The 22,264-nt window shown below is 24.9% G+C and overlaps 1 protein-coding gene across 3 annotated transcripts in view; it reads left to right on the forward strand.

Annotated features, from left to right (window-relative positions):
- Positions 1-18,354, forward strand: part of LOC129613135 (glutamate receptor-interacting protein 1) — a 55,745-nt gene extending 37,391 nt beyond the window's left edge. For 2 of the 3 annotated variants that reach the window (XM_055527086.1, XM_055527084.1), the window contains exons 2-9: positions 4,581-4,703; positions 9,921-10,124; positions 10,228-10,418; positions 11,346-11,802; positions 16,119-17,253; positions 17,305-17,471; positions 17,566-18,047; positions 18,126-18,354. In XM_055527086.1, the coding sequence (XP_055383061.1) occupies positions 4,592-4,703; positions 9,921-10,124; positions 10,228-10,418; positions 11,346-11,802; positions 16,119-17,253; positions 17,305-17,471; positions 17,566-18,047; positions 18,126-18,233 (2,856 nt within the window). In that variant the 5' untranslated portion in view covers positions 4,581-4,591 and the 3' untranslated portion in view covers positions 18,234-18,354. Of the gene's footprint in view, positions 1-4,580; positions 4,704-9,920; positions 10,125-10,227; positions 10,419-11,345; positions 11,803-16,118; positions 17,254-17,304; positions 17,472-17,565; positions 18,048-18,111 lie in introns of all 3 variants that reach the window. The other variant, XM_055527085.1, reaches the window with a different exon arrangement.
- The last annotated feature ends 3,910 nt before the right edge of the window (positions 18,355-22,264 follow it).

Consider the following 22,264-nt stretch of genomic DNA (forward strand, 5'->3'; position numbering starts at 1 on the left):
TATTCTAATATTTTTGATATGCTAGATTTTAAAATAAAACAGATAGCTATGAGGTATTAAAAAGGTTTCGAAATTTTGTCTGAATCTCGAAAATTTTGTTTATATTTAAATTGAGAATTCTCAAAATAATTTTAATTCCAAAATTTAATTTTTAATTTATAAATTAAAAGTTTTTTGTATAATTTTAGGAAAAATGTGATTAAGAAAATTTAAAAATCGTGCAAAATTATTGTGAATTTTAAAATTAATATAAGAGCGCCTAACACAAATGTATTTTCATGACGAGAAATTAGAGAGATCATGTCAAAATTTGCTTCACTAAAAAAAATTATGACGAGAATACTTGTTAAGTTTTATAGGAGTTTAAACTATTTGTGAGTGTTTAGTGACCTACTAGAAGTTGAAATACGTTCCCAGTGTGTATTTATGTAAAACATAATACACACTGGAAACGTATAAGATAAAACATGAAAAAAAAAAATAATTTTGCAATCCGATGCTTCCTCCAAATATTATGACCAGTTAATTCGTTTCGTTTTCATGTAAATTTATTCAGTACGAAAATAAGTGTACTGTTTCTATATGCAACAAAAAACTGGTTTCTAATAGAAAATAAAATACAAAGATTTTTTATTAAACACACGTCGTATAAATAGGAAGGACAAAATATAGAAAAATTTTTTGGAGACGTTGATTCAGACTTTGAAAGTTGCGATGAATGGTGGTTTATTTAGAATTCGGTTTTATTCAAACTCGTCACGGCGCGTCTAGTCGTCATACGTTTTTGCATTTACTTTGAAATGTATTGACCTGCGTGCGATGACATCACTCGTCATAAATGCAATTGCAAATTTCCTTTCATTTGCTCTTTACAGAATTTTTATATCTTTAAAAATTTGGAAGATATGAAAAGTGATCCACGTTTAACCACAACTTTAAGGTGTCCATGAAAGAGTTAAAATTTAGAACCAAATTTTGTATTTAGAATTTTTTATTTTTGAAATTTGTTTTAAGTGTTGCCTACAGCCATAAAATAAAATGAAATTTTCTGACTTCTGTTGTAATAATAAAAGCAATAATTGCATTTAATTTGAATTCAGCAAAGAAACATGAATTTTAAAATTGCATTGTTTTTATTTTCAAGTTATTTTTAGTTTTTTTTTTATTTTAGTCTCAATTATTTTTTCAAAATGATGATTTTTTATTTTAAATTTGTACACTTATGTAGTTTTTATTGCACTTAAATGCATCTTAAATATCTATACGGAATTCTCAAAGGGCATATATGTAAGTATGTACATAAATACGTATGTATGTAAGTGAAACATGTGCATCAAACGAAACGGTAAAATAAACTACTGTTTTTTTTTTCTCTTCTTTTGTGATATACAAAGGTGGAATATGCAAGCATTATAGCGTATTGTACGTCTATTGTGAATTTATTTTTATTTTACATATATATTTTTTCGATGTTGACATTATATGGTGAAATTCAAAGAATAAAAACAACGAAAAAAAGATAAAAATTCTAGTTCTAAAATTAAAACTTGGAACATTTTATGAATCATTAAATGGAGAGATGAAAATTGAAAAACAAAAGGAAGAAGGAATAAGAAAATTCAAAATGCTTTTTTATTAAATGAATTATGAATCATAATTTTCAAATACTTAGGCTTATAAACATACCTATACCTATATATATATGAATTTATATTTTTTGTATTTTCGCGAATTTTATGCATATACACGGTTATAAAACTAAGAATAAATTCAATTTATGTGCAATACGTTTTTCTATTATAGCCTAATTGTGAAGCATTATTTACAAATTTTGCTCCTCGTATACCATAGTTCAATTCAATTTTTTCTACTAAGAATCAACTTATCAACTAAGTATGAATCAACTTATTGCGTGAGTTCAAGCGGTTACCCATCATCATATCTTACAAAATATGACATTATTCTCTCATCAAATTTATGAAAAAACTGAGCCTAATTAAAAAAAAAAAGCGTCATTTGAGTTTTAAGGCATTTTGAAGGCGAAGATAGAAGATCAATAAAATTTGGAATATAATTCATGCTATTATCATTTTCCATTTTATTGTTTTATTGAATCTTTACTGACCGTATTCTGCTGTGGAGTTCATATGCCCACTCGAGCATGTATGGAAAGAAGAAACCATTTAAAGCAACTAAAAACACATACAAATAAAGAGGAAATTTTATTTACATGTTATGTACGTTCTGTTAAAGAAGAATTCGCTAAATAAGCACAAAACCTTTCACAGTTCTTTCAGCATTGTTGTAAATCTAATTTACTTTTCCACCCGCTTTGGAATACACGATATTTTTTACTTTTCCATCAATACTATCTAGATCGATATATACTAGTAAATTAGAAAATTTCCTGATCTATGTCACAAGTAACCACGCCACGTAGTGTGGTAACTATGCCTTGTAGTATCTGGTCTTTATAGAGTAATAAATTCATTTATTACATGAAATGAAAAATTTTAAAAATTTCTGACTAAAGCACAAAAAAAAGAGATCTTTTCAATATTGTGACTTATGAATGTATTCCTCAAGTTCCGCACGAAAAAGGACTATTTCGAAGTAATTGTCGAACTATATAGATTTTTCGAGAAATTTGGAATTAAGATCATTTCATGACAATCGCATGGATTGTGAAGCAATGCGTTGATTTATATATGCATATATGTAGATATTTTGAAAAATTTGCCCTCATTTTATAATATTTTGGTTAACATTTAATTACTGTATGACCTTAGGATAATTGAAAAAAGAATGTGTGGAATATTAAACTGACATTAAATATTGAAAATGTTCTTAATATGAAAAGATTTAACAAAACACAGGGTTTCAAATTACACTTTGAACATGTGTTTGCATTTGTGATCATAATGAAAAAAATTGTTCTGTACAAACTAAATGATATTGATAATTTAATTCAAATATTTTTTTTCATATAAGAAAAATGGGGGAGGCTTAAAAGATTTCTGTGAGTACGGTTCAAATTTTAATTTTTATTTTTGTTGAAACATAATAAGATGAAAAGATTCATAATTTTTAATAACTCACACAGATTATAAATAAATTTATTTACATACATAATATAAAAATTATAATAAATTCATTAAAAATTTATTCGGATCTGTTTTTTCTTTTTTAATTTAATTTGTCAACGGAAGGGTTATTTATTTTATGAAATCAGAGCTAAAAATGTATTAATTGTAATTACAGATGTGTTCGGATGTTTTGTTATTTCCTTCTTTTTGTTTTTTTGAAAATAATGAATAGAACCTACCCCAATGAAGAATTTAGTTTTTTCTTTGTGATAAAATGAAAAAATTGTGATTCTTAAGTGTATTGTCACAAGGGGCTTTTGTATTATTAATAATTATCATCGCACAAATTTAGTATAATCGATGAGTAATTATACATTTTGCTTGAAAAATTGGACAATTAAGTACCTACGTAATTCAGGGTTAAACAATTCAATTCAGGGTCTTTTGGTGAAAAACTCAAAGATTTATCATAAATTATTCATATTTGAAATACAAGCTTCTTATCATATTCATTAATGCAATGCAATTAAATTTAAAAAAAGCGGCAACACTTCTCACTAGCATTTATAATAACAAATAATTATTAACTTATTCGTTCAGTTCTTGTTTCTGTAAGAGACATATTAATTTTCTTATGAATAAATTCAATAATTTCTAATACTTTACATTATTTTTGCTGTATTCGTAATTAGTTATTAGAATATTTAATAATTAAGGGTGTAGTATTGATTATAGTAATATAAAATGAGTTCTAGAAAAATATAGAGTTCTGTAAAATAATATAATATTTATATTTGTTAAAGATATTTTAGGAGGAGTGTGAAATAATTAGTTGTATCTTTTACAATACAAGTATATTTAACAACTTGCTCAAATAAATCAAACCATCCACAATAAAAATGTGTACCATTCTACCTCTGAAGACATTTTTATGATTATTGAAAAAAAAATATTTCCCCCCCTAAAATCATGAAAATAAAAGATTTTTTTGAATATTCTATTCTTTTATTTAAAACTTTGTTTTAAGATTGACAGATCTGAAATTTAAGATTTTAAAATAAAATTTTAATATTCTCACGTTCTTTCAATTTAAAAATAAATGTTTATATCCCTCTTGACGACATTTAATTGAATGTTGAATATTGTAGAAAATTAAATGAAGTGCAACGATGCAATCAAAAAGAATATTTTTATTTTATTAAATTTACTCTCTAGGTGATTTAATCCTGTATTGTGTCTCAGTTGTGGTATTTTGAAATTTTTTTTTCATTGAAGTATCCTTTAAAGAGCTCATAAAATACGGAAAATTAAAAAAGTTTAATTGTTCAAATAATTGAAAATTGAGTTAAGAAGAATATTTTCCGGTGTGTTGACTAGCGCTAAGTAAAATGAATAATCAAAAATATTTTTTGGTTTATGAAGTCTAGTTCTTAAGAATTTTAACAAATTTATTATAAACAAGTAATTAATAAAAGAAAATCATTTTTATTATAGGTGACCGTGCAATGAGTCCAGCACAATCAGAAGACAGCGGTTTGGCTCCAGATCGTGGACCAACTTCAGCAATAATATCATTACCAAGAGAAAGTGCACAAGCAATGGATATTATATTTGCAGGTAAAATATTAAATTATTATATTATTAAATTTATTTTAGCACTTTATTACGTTAGGTAAAAAAAGGCGAAAAGTTATGAAGGTATTTTATGATACATATAAGGAGGTTAATTGCAAATAAGTGATGTATGGCTGAAAAATATGAGATTTAAGTCGTTTTCAGTGAAGTCAATAGAGTGTTTAAAATTAGACCGAATTTCTTGTTATATAATTGAAGTTAGATAGGGAACGGTTCTGTTCTTCTAATTTAGAATGGATATGGTCGTGTTGGTTCTTTTCTGACGGAGTACCTTTCAAGTATACTTTTGTTTTTGCAAGTATGATGCATTTTATAATTTTTCGTTTTTTATTTTCGTTTGTGCGTGTAATATGGCCGATTTACTGTAGTAATTTCAAGGCGCGGTGCGGTACTTGCGATGGTCAGGATTGCAGAAATGGTGTTAACCAGGATGGTCTTTGACTTTTGCATTATAGTCAGCCTAAAAATTATTGTCGATATAGGACGACTTGTAATCAACGTTTCGTTATGATTTCAACAAGGAACTCCCTTCTTATGTTATTAGACTATTTATCTATATGTTTCGTACATTGAACTGTACTATTAAAGCAGCTTTTGCGCTTTAAATATTTTTCTTATTTTCGCTGTTGCGAAAAAATTTTGAAGCGTTGCATTAAGGGTTGTGTATTTTTCTGATATATATTGGTTGTCGTGGTATAAGAATGTAATTCCGATTTTTGAAGCTGAGTAGTACAATACACCATTTCGTAGTGATTTATTCATCTACTTATATTTAGAGTTGTTATTGTAAAAGATCTCTGATTACCTTTGCAGATTTCACACTTCAGGGATAACACGAAATATTTGAACGATTTGTCGTATTTTTTGATATTCGAGATTTGCAGAATTTATGGTTCTTAACTTAGGAAGGCATCTATGTATATAATAAGATTGTTGTTTGTCACGTAATGTTAATTCCAATGTTCGGTAATAAATCTCTGTTTTTGGTAGTCTAGGACTTAAAATCGGAACCTAATTAATAAGATTTTGATTACATTTATTTTTTATGGGAAAAATCAAAATAGATCAAAAAATTAAATTTCAAATAGGACTAATATTTTCTTTTCGTGTTGTTTTTCTTATTTTATTATTTTTTTTTGAAAATTGACCGAATCTAATCAATTTTTGCTTCTTAATCTAATAGAACAGCTACTTTTATATATGTACATATATATATGTATAAATCCTCTAATCATCTTAGTCATCATTATTTAAAAAAAAAAAAGAAAAACAGAAATAAACAACGCATGGCGTTTGTTTCTTTTGCCAAAATTTTCGCAATTTCCCTTCAATGAACGGAAATCTTATATTTTTATGTTTTCTTGTTTATGTTTTTAATTTTCCTTTTTTTTTTATTTTTTTGTTTTTATTTCACTATTTTTAAATTTCACTTCAAAAAGATTTTTCGTCATATATTTTTAAAATTTTTTTTTTTGTTGTTTGTCGAACATAAAGGTATACGCACGTAAATTTATTATTATCTTGTCTGTGTGTGTGTTTATATTTATTTCTTTAACTACCATAAATATTAAATTCGCCATGATTCATAATTCAACAAATTAGAAAGAGATTTTGAATAGTTTTTTTATTTTTGTTATTTTAATTTATATTTTAATATTATGCATGTTGCTATGTATGGATGTATGTACATATATACAGGTTGATACACATAAGATTGCACATAATTTTAGAAATATAATTCTCTTTGATCAATATTTAACGATTTCGAAGTTGTCGTTATGTACTTAGCTTTATATGAAGAACTCATTTTTTAAGAGATTGTAGATCGAGAACACTCACAAGTGTAACCCACTGGGTAGGGGTACCTTTATGATTTTTTGTTGGAAAGTGATCAGTGCGAAGATTATCTTAGAATTTATTTGCAACCTTAAGTGATACACTCTGTATATTAATATAGATAATAAGTATATGAAAACTATTATGTGTGCCAAGTTGATTATTTTTATTCTCTAAGGTGTAGAGATAGCAAAATATTACATGATGTTTAATATAAATCATCGAAATTTCTTAGTTTTTTTTTTTTTAAATATTGTAGTTCCTAAATTTTGTCTATTACAAACAAAATAATATCGTAATAAGTATGTAGTCGTGTTAATTTATAACAATTTTGTACATAATTTTGTGGTACCTTAAGAGTAAATTTTAAAAATATCTTATCGCAAATTTGATTGGTACAATGGGTCTAGACAAAAATATAATTTATCTCAACGCATAATAAAATATAAAAAAAACATTTAAAGATAAAATGAACGAGAAGATCATTTCAAAAAAAAAAGAGAAAGAGAGGGAAAAGCAAATGAATCAAAAATAATTTATTTATAGTTGTTTTGTTTTTTGTTTCTTTCATTACTTTTTTACTTAATTTTGGTTTTTTAAATAAAATTTTGAAATGTTTTGTTGTTAAGAATGCATAACAGAACTGACCATTGAATTATAATTAATTATGTAGTTTATTTCACTGTATAAATAATTTCATTTTAATTAATTATATTCATATGCCAATACATTGTTTCATCACTAATTAAGGTAACTAAATTGTAATTGGGAACTGTAATGTTGAATATATATACCCTGTACATATATACATAATATGTTGAAATTGAAACGTATTGTTTTTTATGCCTTCTTAATAAAGAAAAAAGTTAAACCAGGGCAACAATAATTGTTAGTATTCTTTCCGTGAGTATCTTTTTGGATGCTGAATTAGAAAAGCGTATTCAGGTTTGAGATACTTACCGTAGGCAAAGTCGCAGAGATCACGGCAAACGAATGAGAAATGATTGGTGACGTTAACCATTTAGTGGATTGTAGAGTAGTTCTATCCAGTGGGTATTTTCGACCACTAAGCAGATGAAATAAGGAATAGTAAGGAGGCGGACAGGCTAACTAAATCGAAGTTAAATTAGGCAGCAGGGATGAATTATTAGGTGTTTTAATTATTGAAGGTGCTGAGAAATATAGATAAGGAAAAAGGAAAAATGGAAGGGTACTTTAATTTGCCAAATAGATTTGTGGCACAAATAAAGCGTTGCGCTGCTCTTCCATTATAAATCAAAAAAATTTTATATTTTTCTGCTATTCAACAAAAAGTGTGAAAGAAAAAATAAACGGAAAATTTTTGAAGGCTTGAGAAAATTTTGCATAGAATTAAAGCGATGAATTAAAAACTTTGCTTTAAATAAATTTTATTGTTTTTTTTAAACTTGACTTTTTCAAATTAAGATAATTAAGTAGAGGTGGAATTGTTCCTTTAAATATTTTTAAGTGATATACGAGCCCCAATTGTCTCTTATTTCCTACGTTCGTTTTTTGTGATTGCAAATACCGTACAGATAATTCAGTCAGTTTTGATATATTTCAGACTTGGAATAACCGACATTTGAAAGTTTATAGTGGGAGGAGTTCGAAGGAGCTTTGAAAATGCAAGATTTTACGTTGGAATAGGTCCTAAGACTCTTTTTGATTACTCGAAGGTCCTTAAATACATTACTTTATAATGTGTTGCAAACGGGAGAAATTTTGTGTAGTGCTCTGAAAATTCTGTTCGGCAATATTTTTTTTAGAAATCCCAAGCCTGCAGGTCTTGAAAAGGAAAGTTTTATAAAACGTTCATCAAAAATTTTAACAAAGGATAAATGAAGAGCATTTCGATTTCACAAATTTCTTTTTGTGCGGTGTTGTTTGTCAGCCATTTTAAATAATTTATTAGTCATCAACATTGGAGAAACTACCTTTGAATGTACATATACAACTTATGTGTGACATGATTGATATGCGTTACTAATTTGTTTTTTTTTTTTTTAAATTTAAATTTAGTACAATTTCGTGTGGCACATTTTTAAAATGGATTAGAACAAATTTTAAATCAACTTAAACAACTCAATTCTCTTATAAAATATTTTTAACTATTGCTAATATTAAAATATACAAAAAAAAATATGAGCTTGCCAAAAAAAATAAAGCAAAGTTTTTTCTTTTTTCATTAAAGCTTCTGTGTGGGATTTTTTATTTTTCTATATTTTTTCCAAATATTAAATGATATAGACGCCATATTATAATTAAAATTGGCAGAATTTAAGGAAAAAACTATATAAAATCAAGTCTGTCACATTTAATGTTGTGTTCCTATGTGGATAATTTTGTAAATTAATTTAATAAAATTGTTTTTTTTTTGCGAAAAAAAACAAAAAAAAAAAAAAAATTAAATCATTTTTAAGAATGAAAAAATTAATAATAAAAATGTCAGAAAAAACAAAAAAGATTAAAAAAAAATTTAATTTAAAAGACCACAAAAATTTTTTTTGATTCTCCATTCTGTAGAAGAAAACAAATTGTTTCTTTGAAGCAGCAAATCAAAAATTGAGAAAAAAAAACTATTTTTCATTAAAAATTTAATCCTGTAAGCAATGACAATAAATTTTTAATCTTCTGCTTTTTATTATGTTTTAAAAATGTCTCTAAAATTGACTATTAATGTTTGAGCGCTCATCATGAAAAAATCTAGGTCATACTTTAAATGTTAAATTTAATTTTACCACAAAATTTGCTACTACAAATAAGAACTACTCAGTTAATTGAAGAATTTTTTTCTAAACATATGAACCTGTTTTTGATTATTAAACATTCGGCCGTGTTGAACATTTGGTTTGTTTGGTTTATGCGAATGTCAATGAAATATTTGTTAGTTTAAATTTCGAATGTACAGGACTTCTTTTTAAAATTAAAAAACCGTGAAATAAAAATATTAAGAACATGTTGTGTTTCACGAAGTGATTTCTAAATTTCACGTTTTCACCTGGAATATACGTTAGATTGTAGTTTGTTAACTTTGAAATGAGTAGGAATTCAAATTTGCTATTCTCATTACTTGAATATGTAATAAATTCCAAAACATTTCAATTTGGAACATCCAAATTTGTCTTAGTAACTATTGAAATTTCAATTATAACTTAAAATTTGATCAATAATTGTGATGTTAAAGGTTTTACAGCAAAGAGAATACGAAATTTGAGAGCGAATTAAGTATAAAACGTTTATGAGAATTATTTATTATTTTATACTTTCCGTATTTGTTATAAATATTCTATCTTTAACACATAATTAAAATGATTTTGAATTAATTTTCTTCTTACATTTTAGATCGGCCCGATCTAAGTTATCCACCTGTTATTGCTTCAGTTGATGCATCAGGACCGGCAGCAGATTTTTTATCACCTGGTGATCGAATACATCAAGTAGATGGAATGTCAACAATTGGATTATCAAATTCTCAAATTATGAATTTAATATGTTTGGGAGAAACACCGGCATTAGTTGAAATTGAATATTCATTGCCAGAATATAGTAAGAAAGATTTATTATCATGTACATATATAACAAATGATATTTTAAAATGCATTTTTTAATTTATTAAAAATTTTTTTTTGTTTTATTTTAATTGAAATAGTATCACAAAATAGTCTTTGCGTTCAAACAAAATTAGCACAAATTACAGTTGAACGTGAAAATGGTTGTTTAGGCTTAACATTACGTGGTGGCGGTGAATTTCCATTAATGATAACGCATGTTCGTCCACATGGTCCTGTTTTTAAAACTGGTAGAGTTAAACCTGGTGATCGTTTACTTAGAGTTGATAATGTAAGTTTTATTCGAATAAGTGAGGTTTCTTAAATAGAAGCAAGAATAAATATTTAGAAAAATTTAATATATATGTATATATATTAAGTAAAAAGCCAACTTCCTCTAATTTCAACTTCTTTTCTTTACATCCATTGTATTTCTTTCAATTTAACGTTCTCAATTATTTAATTGTGATGATTATATACGAATTTTCTTTTCAAAATGGTTTTTTTTCGAAGAAGAAATTTTGAAGTTTAATTTGCCTTGTTATTAGGGTTCGATACTTCAATTGCAATTATTACTCTAAAATTTTACGACAATTAATTATTGTCATAAGGAAATGTTTTTCAATGGAAAATCAAGTTTCTTTACTTAATCCAGACTATGAGAAAAACAATGATTATTTTCAATTCTGGGTCTGCATATTATGTATACTGTACAGCTTAATCCTTTGATGGTTATAATTCCAATAAATTGCTGCATTACACATAAAATAATTCTCAAATAATTAAACGATTAAATTGGAGGCATAACGCATCTAAAATTTATTCTTTCATTTCCTCATAAATTTGTTTATTTGATTATTAGTCTCTTGAATCATCAAACCGTCTCATTGTTTGTTTATAAAATGTTCTTACCCCACTTTTTTGGTAACATAAAAAATTCTAATAAAAAAATTCTTTTTTCTTCAAAAGCGTTTAAATAAAATTTTCTTTTTTTTTTTATTTTTCTTTCCATTTTCCTTTAATATCATTGTGAATGTACTTAACATGCAACGAAACATTCTCAATTTTTGTTTATTGAATTGTTGATGTGTTATTAAAACAACAATCTTTTTTATTTTGTTATTGTTATTCAATTTACAATTAAAATATACACATGCATACATTTCATTTTGAATGATGTATGTAATGATGATGATGGCGCTTATATTATAAAAAAAAGTATTCATTGATTAATAAAACATTATCGGAAGCACAACAATTATTAAAATGTGGTCATATATCCGGATTAACAAATCTTACAATTGAATATGATGTATCGGTAATGCAAAGTGTTGAATATGCAACAGGACCACTTTTAATTGAAATTGAACGTCCAATGAATGATAAATTAGGATTGGTATTAGCAAATTATTCACCAGTACAAGAACATAATGCTGCTATTGGAGATATTGATGAAGTTAGTATTGCTGGAATTTATATTGCAAGTATATTACCAGCAAGTATTGCTGATCGTTGTGGTGCATTATCAATAGGTGATCAAATATTATCAATTGATGATACAATATTAGAAAATTCAGAATATACACCAGATGATGCAATGAATTTATTAGATACAAATACTGGTTTAGGTTATACAACAATGCAAATAATGCCAGCACATGCGTTAACAAGAAAATGTAAGTATATGCGTAATGAATAATATATATTGTTATATAAACATATATAAAATTTAATAAACGTATAACAGTATTTTAATTTGTATAATCCATGAATAGCTGTAATCATTTTTAAGTTCAAAAATAGTAATTTAATTTAGTTTAGAATTGCTATGAATTTATAAACCTTATAATCTTAGACTTAATAAATCATATTTAGAAGTCGTGTTATTGCATTAGTGTTATATTTTGAAACTATTTCCTTCTTTTTAAATCATTGTTTAAAATCAATTGATTATACTCCACAGACGTTTTTTTAAACAAATTCAGGATTTCTTTGGCTGTTTTTGAAAAATATTTTAGGCAAACCTTACTATCAACCAAATTTGCAAGTTTTCATAAAAATGTTCCTGTCGTTCACCATTTACAAAGTAAAATTTAATGAACCAGACGGGTGGCTGTACAGCAATAACAATGTTATTTACAAAATTTTCAGTAAACGGTTAATTGCATTTTTTGTTGACTTATTAAAATAGCTGCATATTGTTATCTACCTCATTCATTTCTGAGTTTATTATCAAATAAAACTGAAATTAGATCAACAAACGAATCTTGTTTTTGCAAACAAACAAATCCTATGCTTCGTCCAATCACTAGACCAAACATTTTATTCATTTATTTAATGAAGATATTTTCATTTTCTGATCCTGGTCAAATTTTCATCATTATTTTTGATGAATACAAATTAATTTTTGATCTTTCTATCAAATATAAATAAAATTTCTCTCAAAATAACTTTCCCTTGCGGCAAATTTTCCTTTGAATTATTTAGAAAAGGTAAATTTTTTGAATTTTCTGAAAATAAATCTAAAATTATTTTGTTTTACGCAGAGGATTTGTAAATTTAATTGTACAAAAATTTTTCTTTTTTAGATTATGATAATAAATATAATTAATTATTATGGCTTTGCAGTTCCGTAGAGAATTTTATTAAAAGATAAAAATTTTACCGAATATTGCATTTTAAAAAGAGTTTCACATTTTGGCTTTAATGGGATTAAAGTGTATAAAAATTAATTATTATAAAAATAAGAAAAAAAACTCAAAAAAAAAAAGATGAAATGAATGAAGAGTTAAGAAAGAAAAAGGAATTTCTTTTTCATTTTATTTTTTTCAAAATGGAATAATTTGAAAACAACCGTATATAGACTAAGTGTTCGCATAAAATGGACATAAATGGAATATCTTTGGTGGCGGTAACTAAATATAGAAAATTTAATATTATGAGTGACAAAATAATTCACATATACATACACTTAAAGTCTCTATATGGTCCTCTGTATATTATGGTAAATTACAACATTGTATAGATATAGCCTTATATTTTATAACTTTTTCCAAAGATAAAAAACAGTTTTCAAGAAGATCGAAAACAGCTGCTATTCAAAAAGAATGAATTTCTTAGATTTTGAAACGCAAAAAAAATATATATATATATATATAAAAATTAAAGCATAATGATTGTAGATATAGAAACGAGAAAAAAAAAGATGATATAAGATTCATTTCTGACGGTGCTCTTAATGTTGCAGTTGTTTCATCTCTTATATGCTATTTTCAAATCTCGATGATGGAAGATTTCTCATTAATTTTTAATGTTGCATATAGGCAACATAATACATACTTGTATGCACATCTATATATTCATATTTACATAATGTATATTTATTTTTAAAATATTGTTGTTATCTCTACATAGTTATAGATATTTTGTGCGTATATTCAAAAGTTTATATATGAAAATCTTCTCATTAGCAAAAGCGGATATGCACAGATTTATAAATTCATTTTAATTTTTTATCTTTAATTTTCATATTTTCGAGTTAAAAACAAAAATTATATTTTTATATAATATTAATATTTTTATAAAGAAGAATAAAATTAAGTCTAAAACAAAGTCAGATTTACAAAATAAGCGCATTTTCCTTTGATTATCACGGGAAAATTTTTAATTGTAACTGTTTGTGATTGAGTTATGATTAGAATTATTTCATGAAAATCAAATTTGATCATTCAATTTTGATTTTAGCTTAGCCAATCATTTTGTAATAAAAAATTACGTATAGAGAGTAGCTAAAATCGAGGAAAATTAGGTGCGAATCTCATTGAATACAAGTGTTAAATTTACTATGCATAGACAATTTTACAAGCTTTTGAAGTAATATTGCTCATTTGTTGTGTAACTTTTCCGATACATACTATTTGTGTAGCAAAATCTATTCCGAGATTTATTAAAAAAATTATTGTAATTATTTGATTACTAGAACATTTAACAAACTCTTCGCTCACTTACTCATCTTTTATTTTATTAATTATTGTAAAATAACTTATACCAATACTTTTAAACCGATTATAGATAGAAGAAATGTATAAGATTAAACAAAATTTTTTAAATTCAAAAGAGAGTTGAACAGACACATAAAAATTTTTAATAAAAGCATATTTTGAAATTTTATAAATTTGCATTAGAAATTAAATAGAAATCATAATGATCATACTTTTAAAATTAATATGACAATTTATAACAAAAAAATTATGATATGATTTTAATGAAGATATTTACGGGTTCACATTATCATTGTAAAATAAAATAAAAATTATGAAATTAAAAATAAATTTAAAAAAAAAACGCGAAAATCCTTTTTGTGTAGGTTTAAAATAGAAGATACAAACGATTTTTTATACATTTTATGTACTTACATAATTTTTTAAATTCAAATAATTTTTAATTATTATGCAATATTTTTGAAATCTCTTGATATTTAAATGAAATGTTTATAAGGTACTTAAAAAATATTATTATTAAAAAATAATGTTTATTGTTATTAAAACAATCATTTAAAAGGCTCCTAAGCTGTTCTATAAACTGATGTGATTTTTTAATTAATGAAATAAAAATTCATAATTAAATATTTTTTATTTATTTTTAGGAACAACTGCAAAAGTTGTTCATATTAATCGAAGTACTAATAAAGTTATTGTAAAAATTAATAAAATTTTCTTTTGGTATCCCAATGGAACTCCAATGGGACTCAAAATATAATCTAATGTCTTTTCTGTTCAGAAATTGGGACATTTCGACATTTCCTCATAATGAATTGTAATCATGCATCATTAGGTATATTTTGACGGCACAAAACTCTAATAATTGACAACAAAACTCTAAATTGACATTTAGAATTACTAGCAATGTTAAGCATGCCAATGGTACTTACAAAAAAATAGAAGTTTTGAGAATTTGAGAACAGTTTTATTTAAATATATATAATTCTTTAGGCGACTATACACAGGGTAGTTATCACTCTTAAAAAATCTTGTGGGTCAAAATCAAAACGTGTAAAATATGCCAAAATAAAATGGGTTCAATTTTCAAATATAAGAAAATAAAAGCAGAAAGTTGTTACAAGAGATCAGGTTCAAGCAAATTAAAAAAAGGGAAGGCTTCAGTCGATTGATAGCTTTAGAATTGACAGCTTCAGAAATCGTTCGAGCGGGTAATTATTGACATGAATATAATATATCTTAATTTTTTGTTTTATCTTGCCTTGCGAGTTCATTGCACTTTGGAAATGATTTATTTTCTATGTGCGAATGTCTGGTAATTTTGTTCCTATTATACATTTAACAAGTCTTTTAAAAAAGTGTGAAGATTTGTTTTCTCAAACGAACAATTCAATGAAAGTGACTTAAAGCAAATGAGCAAGCGTTCTTAAATTATACTTATTTCTATGTAGATTAATATTCTTCAAAATGTTTTTTTTTATTTTTTTTCTTATGAACTTTTACATAAATATCATGTATAAAGTATGTAGCCTGAGACGGCATCACCACATATTTTTATACATAACTTAGCTGAGTACTTTTAAATCGCGAATTTCTTATTTATTATATTTAAGAAGCAAACAATGGTCGCAATCGTAGACTACTTTTCTTAATTTTAATAAAATAAAAAATTTTTTTTATTGCTGTTGAACATGAATTTATTTACGAGTTTTTTAATTATTTTATTGCTCCCCCTAAATAATTCAGATTTATTTAGTACGGTACTATAACGAAAGTCCAATATAGTTAAAAAGAAATAAAACTTGATTTATTTTTTCTCGCTATAATTCTAAAACGCATATTAATTTATATTGTCTGTACCTATGTACACGCATACACATTTTAAAATGTAGCATACACACATGTTCAATTTACTGTGCACAAGTTTATCAAATAAAATAGAAAATTAAAAAGTATTAAGATTCTAAGCAATGTTTTATAATTATTTTTCATAGGTTTTTCATTTGGAAATCAATCAAAATATGGTCTTGGAAATGGTACTTACAGTACATTGGAATCACGTAAATCACGACAGCGTCGAATTCAAGCACGTAAAAGTAGTGGAAGTACATTGACACCATCTGTTGGTGTATGTAGAACTGAAACTATACAGGTTATATTAGATTGTACACATGGTTCAGGTTTAGTACTTGGAGCACAATCTGCTTGTGGCCGTAGTGTTATTATAGCACAAATTCTTGAAGATTCAGTTGCTGATCGATCCGGTTGTATTCAAAGTGGTGATCGAATAATTGCTGTTAATAAAATGTATAGTCTTGAAGCTAGTACAATAAGGCAACTGTTAGGTGATATGGGACCTAGACCACTTGGATATCAAGGTACAAATTGGGTTGAATTAGAAATTGAATTCGATATGGCAGATTCTGTAATACCATCAAGTGGAGTTTTCAATGTAAAACTAATGAAAACCGGTAAAGGTGGTCTTGGAATTACAGTTAATGGTTCTAATCATACTGGTGGTGGGGGGGTATATGTTATAACGGAAGTAAAACCAGGAAGTCCAGCTCATAGAACTGGTTCTTTAAGAGCTGGTGATATTTTATTAGCAGTTGATTCACATCCATTACAACATTTTAATGTTGATGCATTATTAAAAGACAATAGTAAAGGTTGTACAACATTAACAATAAAAAGAGATTCGATACCAGATTTTTTATTTGATGCTCAACAAAGGTCTTTAAATCCGATTTATGGTAATTTTAATAGTAATCCAGATCGAGAAATATATGCATATTCAGCTAAATATGGTGAAGTAAAGTATACCGATTGTGCATCATCACTGAAATCTTTAACTCCACAACCAGATTATTTTCGAACGAGAAGTAATGAACCACAATATGGTAACTCTGGTGCTGATACTATTGACAGCATGGAAGGTTCAAATACTGTTCATAATCCAGTAGTTTTAATTCGAAGACCATATGGTAAATTCAGTGCCATGGAACAACCAAATGTTGGTAGATGTTTTGGTGGTGAAAATACACAAAGTTTAACAACTGAAGTGGCTGATGAATGCTATAACGATTTAAGCCCATACGAATTAGATTATCCTTCAGATCGGTTCATGACGTAAATATAATTTTTATTTATTATTATAAAATAATTAATTTAATATTTTAGATTAAATTCAAATTGTGAATTGCCGCCCCCTATGGAGGAAAAAGAATATGATACTAGACAAATTGTAACAACTGTAAGATTAGAACCTAAGGGTGGACCATTAGGAATAACATTAGCTGGAAGTGAGGATCTAAATAAACCTATAACTATAAGTGGAATTGTTGAAGGTATACAATAAATTAGGGGGGATCTGTTGTTGTCAAACTTAATAGCTTTTTGTTATTATAGAAAATCTAAGTTCTATTTTATGTTTTATTTTAGGTGGAATAGCTCATAAATCTGGTGAACTACAAATTGGTGATTGTCTTCTAGCAATCAATGAAGAATCAGTACAAGGGCTTCCTTTATCGCATGCTACAAAATTGTTACAACAGAATCGTGATGAATTTATTGATTTAAAATTGATTAGAATGCACCACGGTCCTATTGATGAATTAGATAATTTAATTGTTGAAAGTGAAGGTGCAATCGGTAATACATTAACATCAGGTCAAGAACTTTATGCCAAAGTACAACGTCGCACAAGAAGTCCATCATTTACAGATGCAATCTCAACAACAAGTAGCAAGGATAGCAAAAATCGTGTAATACATATAACATTGTATAAAGACAAAGTATACGATGATTATGGATTTTCGGTATCAGATGGACTTTATGAAAAAGGAGTTTTTGTAAATCGTATTAGATCTGGTGGTCCAGCTGATAAATGTGGTGTTTTGAAACCTTATGATAGAATTCTTCAGGTATGCTTATTATTTTGAATATTTTTTATTTCATCATATTTGATTTTATGTCATTGTTAAAAAGAATTTATTTTTTAGGTAAATGGAACAAAAACTATTGATTTTGACTGTTGTCTAACTGTACCTTTAATAGCATCAGCTGGTGACAAAATTGATATGATTGTACAAAGGCCGCTACCAGACTAAAAAAATATATTAATACAATTTTGATTTTTATATTATTATGCTAGATTATAAAATGAATAAGTTATAAATTTATAAAACTAATACTGAAATTTTAGCCAAAGGATTTAATTTTTAAAAAGAAATACCAAAATATTATATTTTTTAAAATTATAAATAATTATTTAAAAAATAAAATAAGAAGTTTTCATAATCTAAATAATGATGAATAAGATCTGTAAAGTATTTTAAATATGTAATTGTATAGAATGAAAAAAATATTTTTCTTGCGATTCATTAGTCAGAAAATTTCATAAAAGTTGTTTAGTCGATTAATTTCTAATCTAATCTAAGCATTAATCTAATTTCATTAAGTTTTTTTGGTGTGTAACAATTAATTTTACAATCAATACAGAAGATCATGGGCCTTATTGTACCAACAATTTTTTTCTTTTTCCTAATTAATTTATTAAAAAAGTATTTTTTATTCGTAAAGTTCATTGTCTCTTAGTGTAACAGAAAATTGCAAAATTTTTGATACGTTGATTCAAAAAAGTAAGAAATATCATTCTGGCTAATGAATTCACGATTTTAAAACTTGAAAAAATATTTTTCATTAAATATTTTTTGTTTTTATTAAAAATATAATAAATATTGTTTGTTATATTAATATAATATTTAATAAAAGTGAAAGTTTCAATGAAAATTTAGTTTTAGAAAAATATAACATGTAAATGGTTCTGTCAAGAAACACTATTTTATTCTGTTGTTATAATTATAAGTAAAAACTGCCTAAGTCATGTTTGATTCTTTCTAATTTTATTGTCGATTTGAATTTATTTTGTTTAACTATCACATTATACTTTTAAATATCGAACTTTTAATTTACAAACAGCAATCTTTCGCTTTTAAAGAAATTTTGATAGAACCACAAAATTAGTAATTATTGTTTTTATTATTAAAGAAATTAAAATATTTTAAGTGGTACCATCGAGAGACATGACCTAAATTTTATTTAAACTTTTCAGATCTTATTTGATATATTACCAGAAATTAACAAAAATAAGAAATTCATAATAATAGCTATATACTATTTATAAAATAATTGAAAACTTTGATTTTAATATTTTGAGTTACACATTATATAATATTTTACATAAAACATATATTCCACTATATAGAAAACAATATTTTCAAAACATTTATAAATTTTAAATTATCATATTGTTTTTTTTTTCAAACATTTTATATTTAAGGCCATATAATGAAATATTATACTAAGTAATGTATTTAGTTTATAAACAATATAAGGAATTTCTTTTTTAATTAACATTTTATATACTTAATTACTTTTATATTTATGAAAATATAAAAATGAAAATAATCTGAAAAAAAAAAAATAGGAATTTTTTTAGTTATGTAATATTTACAAATTAAATTAATATTATTTTGTAAGTTTAAAAATCATGTTTTATTTTTCCTTTTTAATAAAATGAAAATTATTTTTTTCTCTATTTAAAATAAATCAATTTAAAATGTTTTAATAATGCAAAAATTTTTGCGATTTGTTACGTATGTAATATTGTCAAGTAAGAATTTCTTGATTTGTCTCAGTACAAATCAAGGAAGAAAAAATATTGCATACATTTAGGATGTGGTCTTAACAACATTGAAATTCATAGTAGGATAATAAAAATTCTATAATAAAATTATTAATTACTTTTATTCTTTAATAAATATAATATTTATTATCTTAATATAAAGGAAAAAGTGTAACAGTAGCACGACTCCACAAAATGTAAAACTATTTGAATATAAAGTCACTTATAAAAATTCAGTAAATATTCAGTTTAAGTTTAGGTTTTTTTGTAACTCGATTTTAAACGTTTTTCACTTTACTTTTAAAAAGAGTTTTGTAGAAAATTATAAAGTAAATTTCGAAGAAAATTAATTGTTATTTATTTAATGAAAATGTATTCTAAACCCTAAAAAAAAATATTTAAAAGTATTTATAAAAATAAGGGGCTAGTAACTATTCCAACTTAATTCTTTTATTATACGATTTAATTTGTATAGAGTTAGTTGCATAATTAAATAATTTCTATAATTATTGGTATTTACAATGAAATGTAATAAATTAATTCTGATTTGAAACAAGTCGTATAGATTATTGTATTATGATGCAGTACATCACCTACGTAAATCAAATTTTATTTTGTTAAGTTCCAAAGTTAATAAATACTTCTTATAAAATGTAAATAACAATATCGAAAATGTAAAATCGGAGAAAACAAATAAATTTTAAAACAAATTAAAGTGAAATAGAGCAAATAATGACGCATGTTTTGAATTTTATTCATTACAAAATAAAATCAATATTATTTATATATATAATGAAAATATGCTTAATTTGCAAAATATATTTTAGACGAATGTTTACTTTTATAAGGGTGTTTAGAGAAAATATAACCTGTCCTTACACAATATATTGAAAATACTATGTTTTAAATTTAAATATAAATTTAATTTTAGTATAAATAGTTTATACATTGTTAGAGAAATTAGAACAAATTAATTACAGGGTGGAAAATTAAGCAATTTTAGAATAGATGAGCCTTATTCTTATACATCGAAAGTAATTGCTTTTGATGCCGTTAATTACTTGCTTTTCTACAGTTTTTTTTTATTTATTATTAACAATAAATTATTAACTGTGCTAATATAATAAACCAGTAACTAATTTATACAAAAAATGTCTTAATAACTCATATATTTCAATAGTCTCATAGCAAATGGTACCTGCATATTATATTAAATTAAATTATATAGAAGAAGAACGTATTAAATGAGAATAGTTTTTAAAATAAGCCAATAATTTTAGATATTTTATATATATAATATATTTTTTAGAAATAATTTCTTTTTTCATTAATTTTCAATATTAAAGCTATTAAGTACAAGCGTAATACAGTTCAATTTAACAGTATAAATTTAATTTTAAAAATATTATATAGGAATATAATTTTCCTGTTAATTGTTACTTAAAGTTTTACTTACGGATGTATTCAAATTACATACGGAATGTAAAAAAAATTAAATTAATTTATGTGACTTCATTAAATGATTTTTATAATATGAAATGTTTTAAAATAAAATCGGCATTGAAATTATGCAATATACAAATGCTTGGAAAAGCACATTATCAATAATGTGCTTTTAACAAGGACCCTGTAAATTTTACATAGAAACCTATACTATAATCGAAGTGATAAGATTTCATTTTAACCTTTAAACATTACATTATTAGAAATGAGGTAAAAAATAAAAAAAACTACTTTATTTTGTTTTTCCTTCTATATTTTATTATAAAATTTTATTTTTGCAAAATAGTAAAATTTTCAATTTCAATATTTACGTTTGTTTTTTACTTGTTCATTTTTTCGTATGGATTTTGCAAAAACAAGGTACGTAAGTGTGTGTACCTACGACTTATTGAATAATATTCGAATAAAAATAAGAGATCAGAGAGAACCGGATTAAGACGGATTATTTATTTACACGAAATTTCTTACAAAAAATAAATATTTTTTTCATTTTTTCTTTTTATTATTAGATAATTTTTTTATGTGCCCCGTTTCTTATTTTTTTTTTGTTAAATTCAAAATTTTCAGACAGATTTTATATATGTTTATATTTTTTTTTTCATATTGATTATAAAAAAAATAAATATGCCGCGCAGCCTTGTTCTGACGTCAATACCAACACATACATATGTACATTTGTATAAAATGTATAAAAAGGTTAAAGCTTGTATAATATTTACGGGCAGTTGGGGTTGAAATGTTTTCTTTTTTTTCGCATATTCCTATATTTTGAATGCATGTTTAATGTATGTACTTAAAATCTAATAATTTAATCTTTTTTAATTAGAATTTGTCTAATTTTAAATATTTTGATTTGTGTTTATTTCATTAATTTTAATGTATTTTTTTTCTATAAATATTTTCATTATATAAAAAATAATATTGTATACAAAGGTTTAAATATAAATACAT

The sequence above is a fragment of the Condylostylus longicornis genome, unplaced genomic scaffold (assembly GCF_029603195.1).
Source record: "Condylostylus longicornis isolate FDR11 unplaced genomic scaffold, ASM2960319v2 ptg000081l, whole genome shotgun sequence".
Taxonomy (NCBI): Eukaryota; Metazoa; Arthropoda; class Insecta; order Diptera; family Dolichopodidae; genus Condylostylus; species Condylostylus longicornis.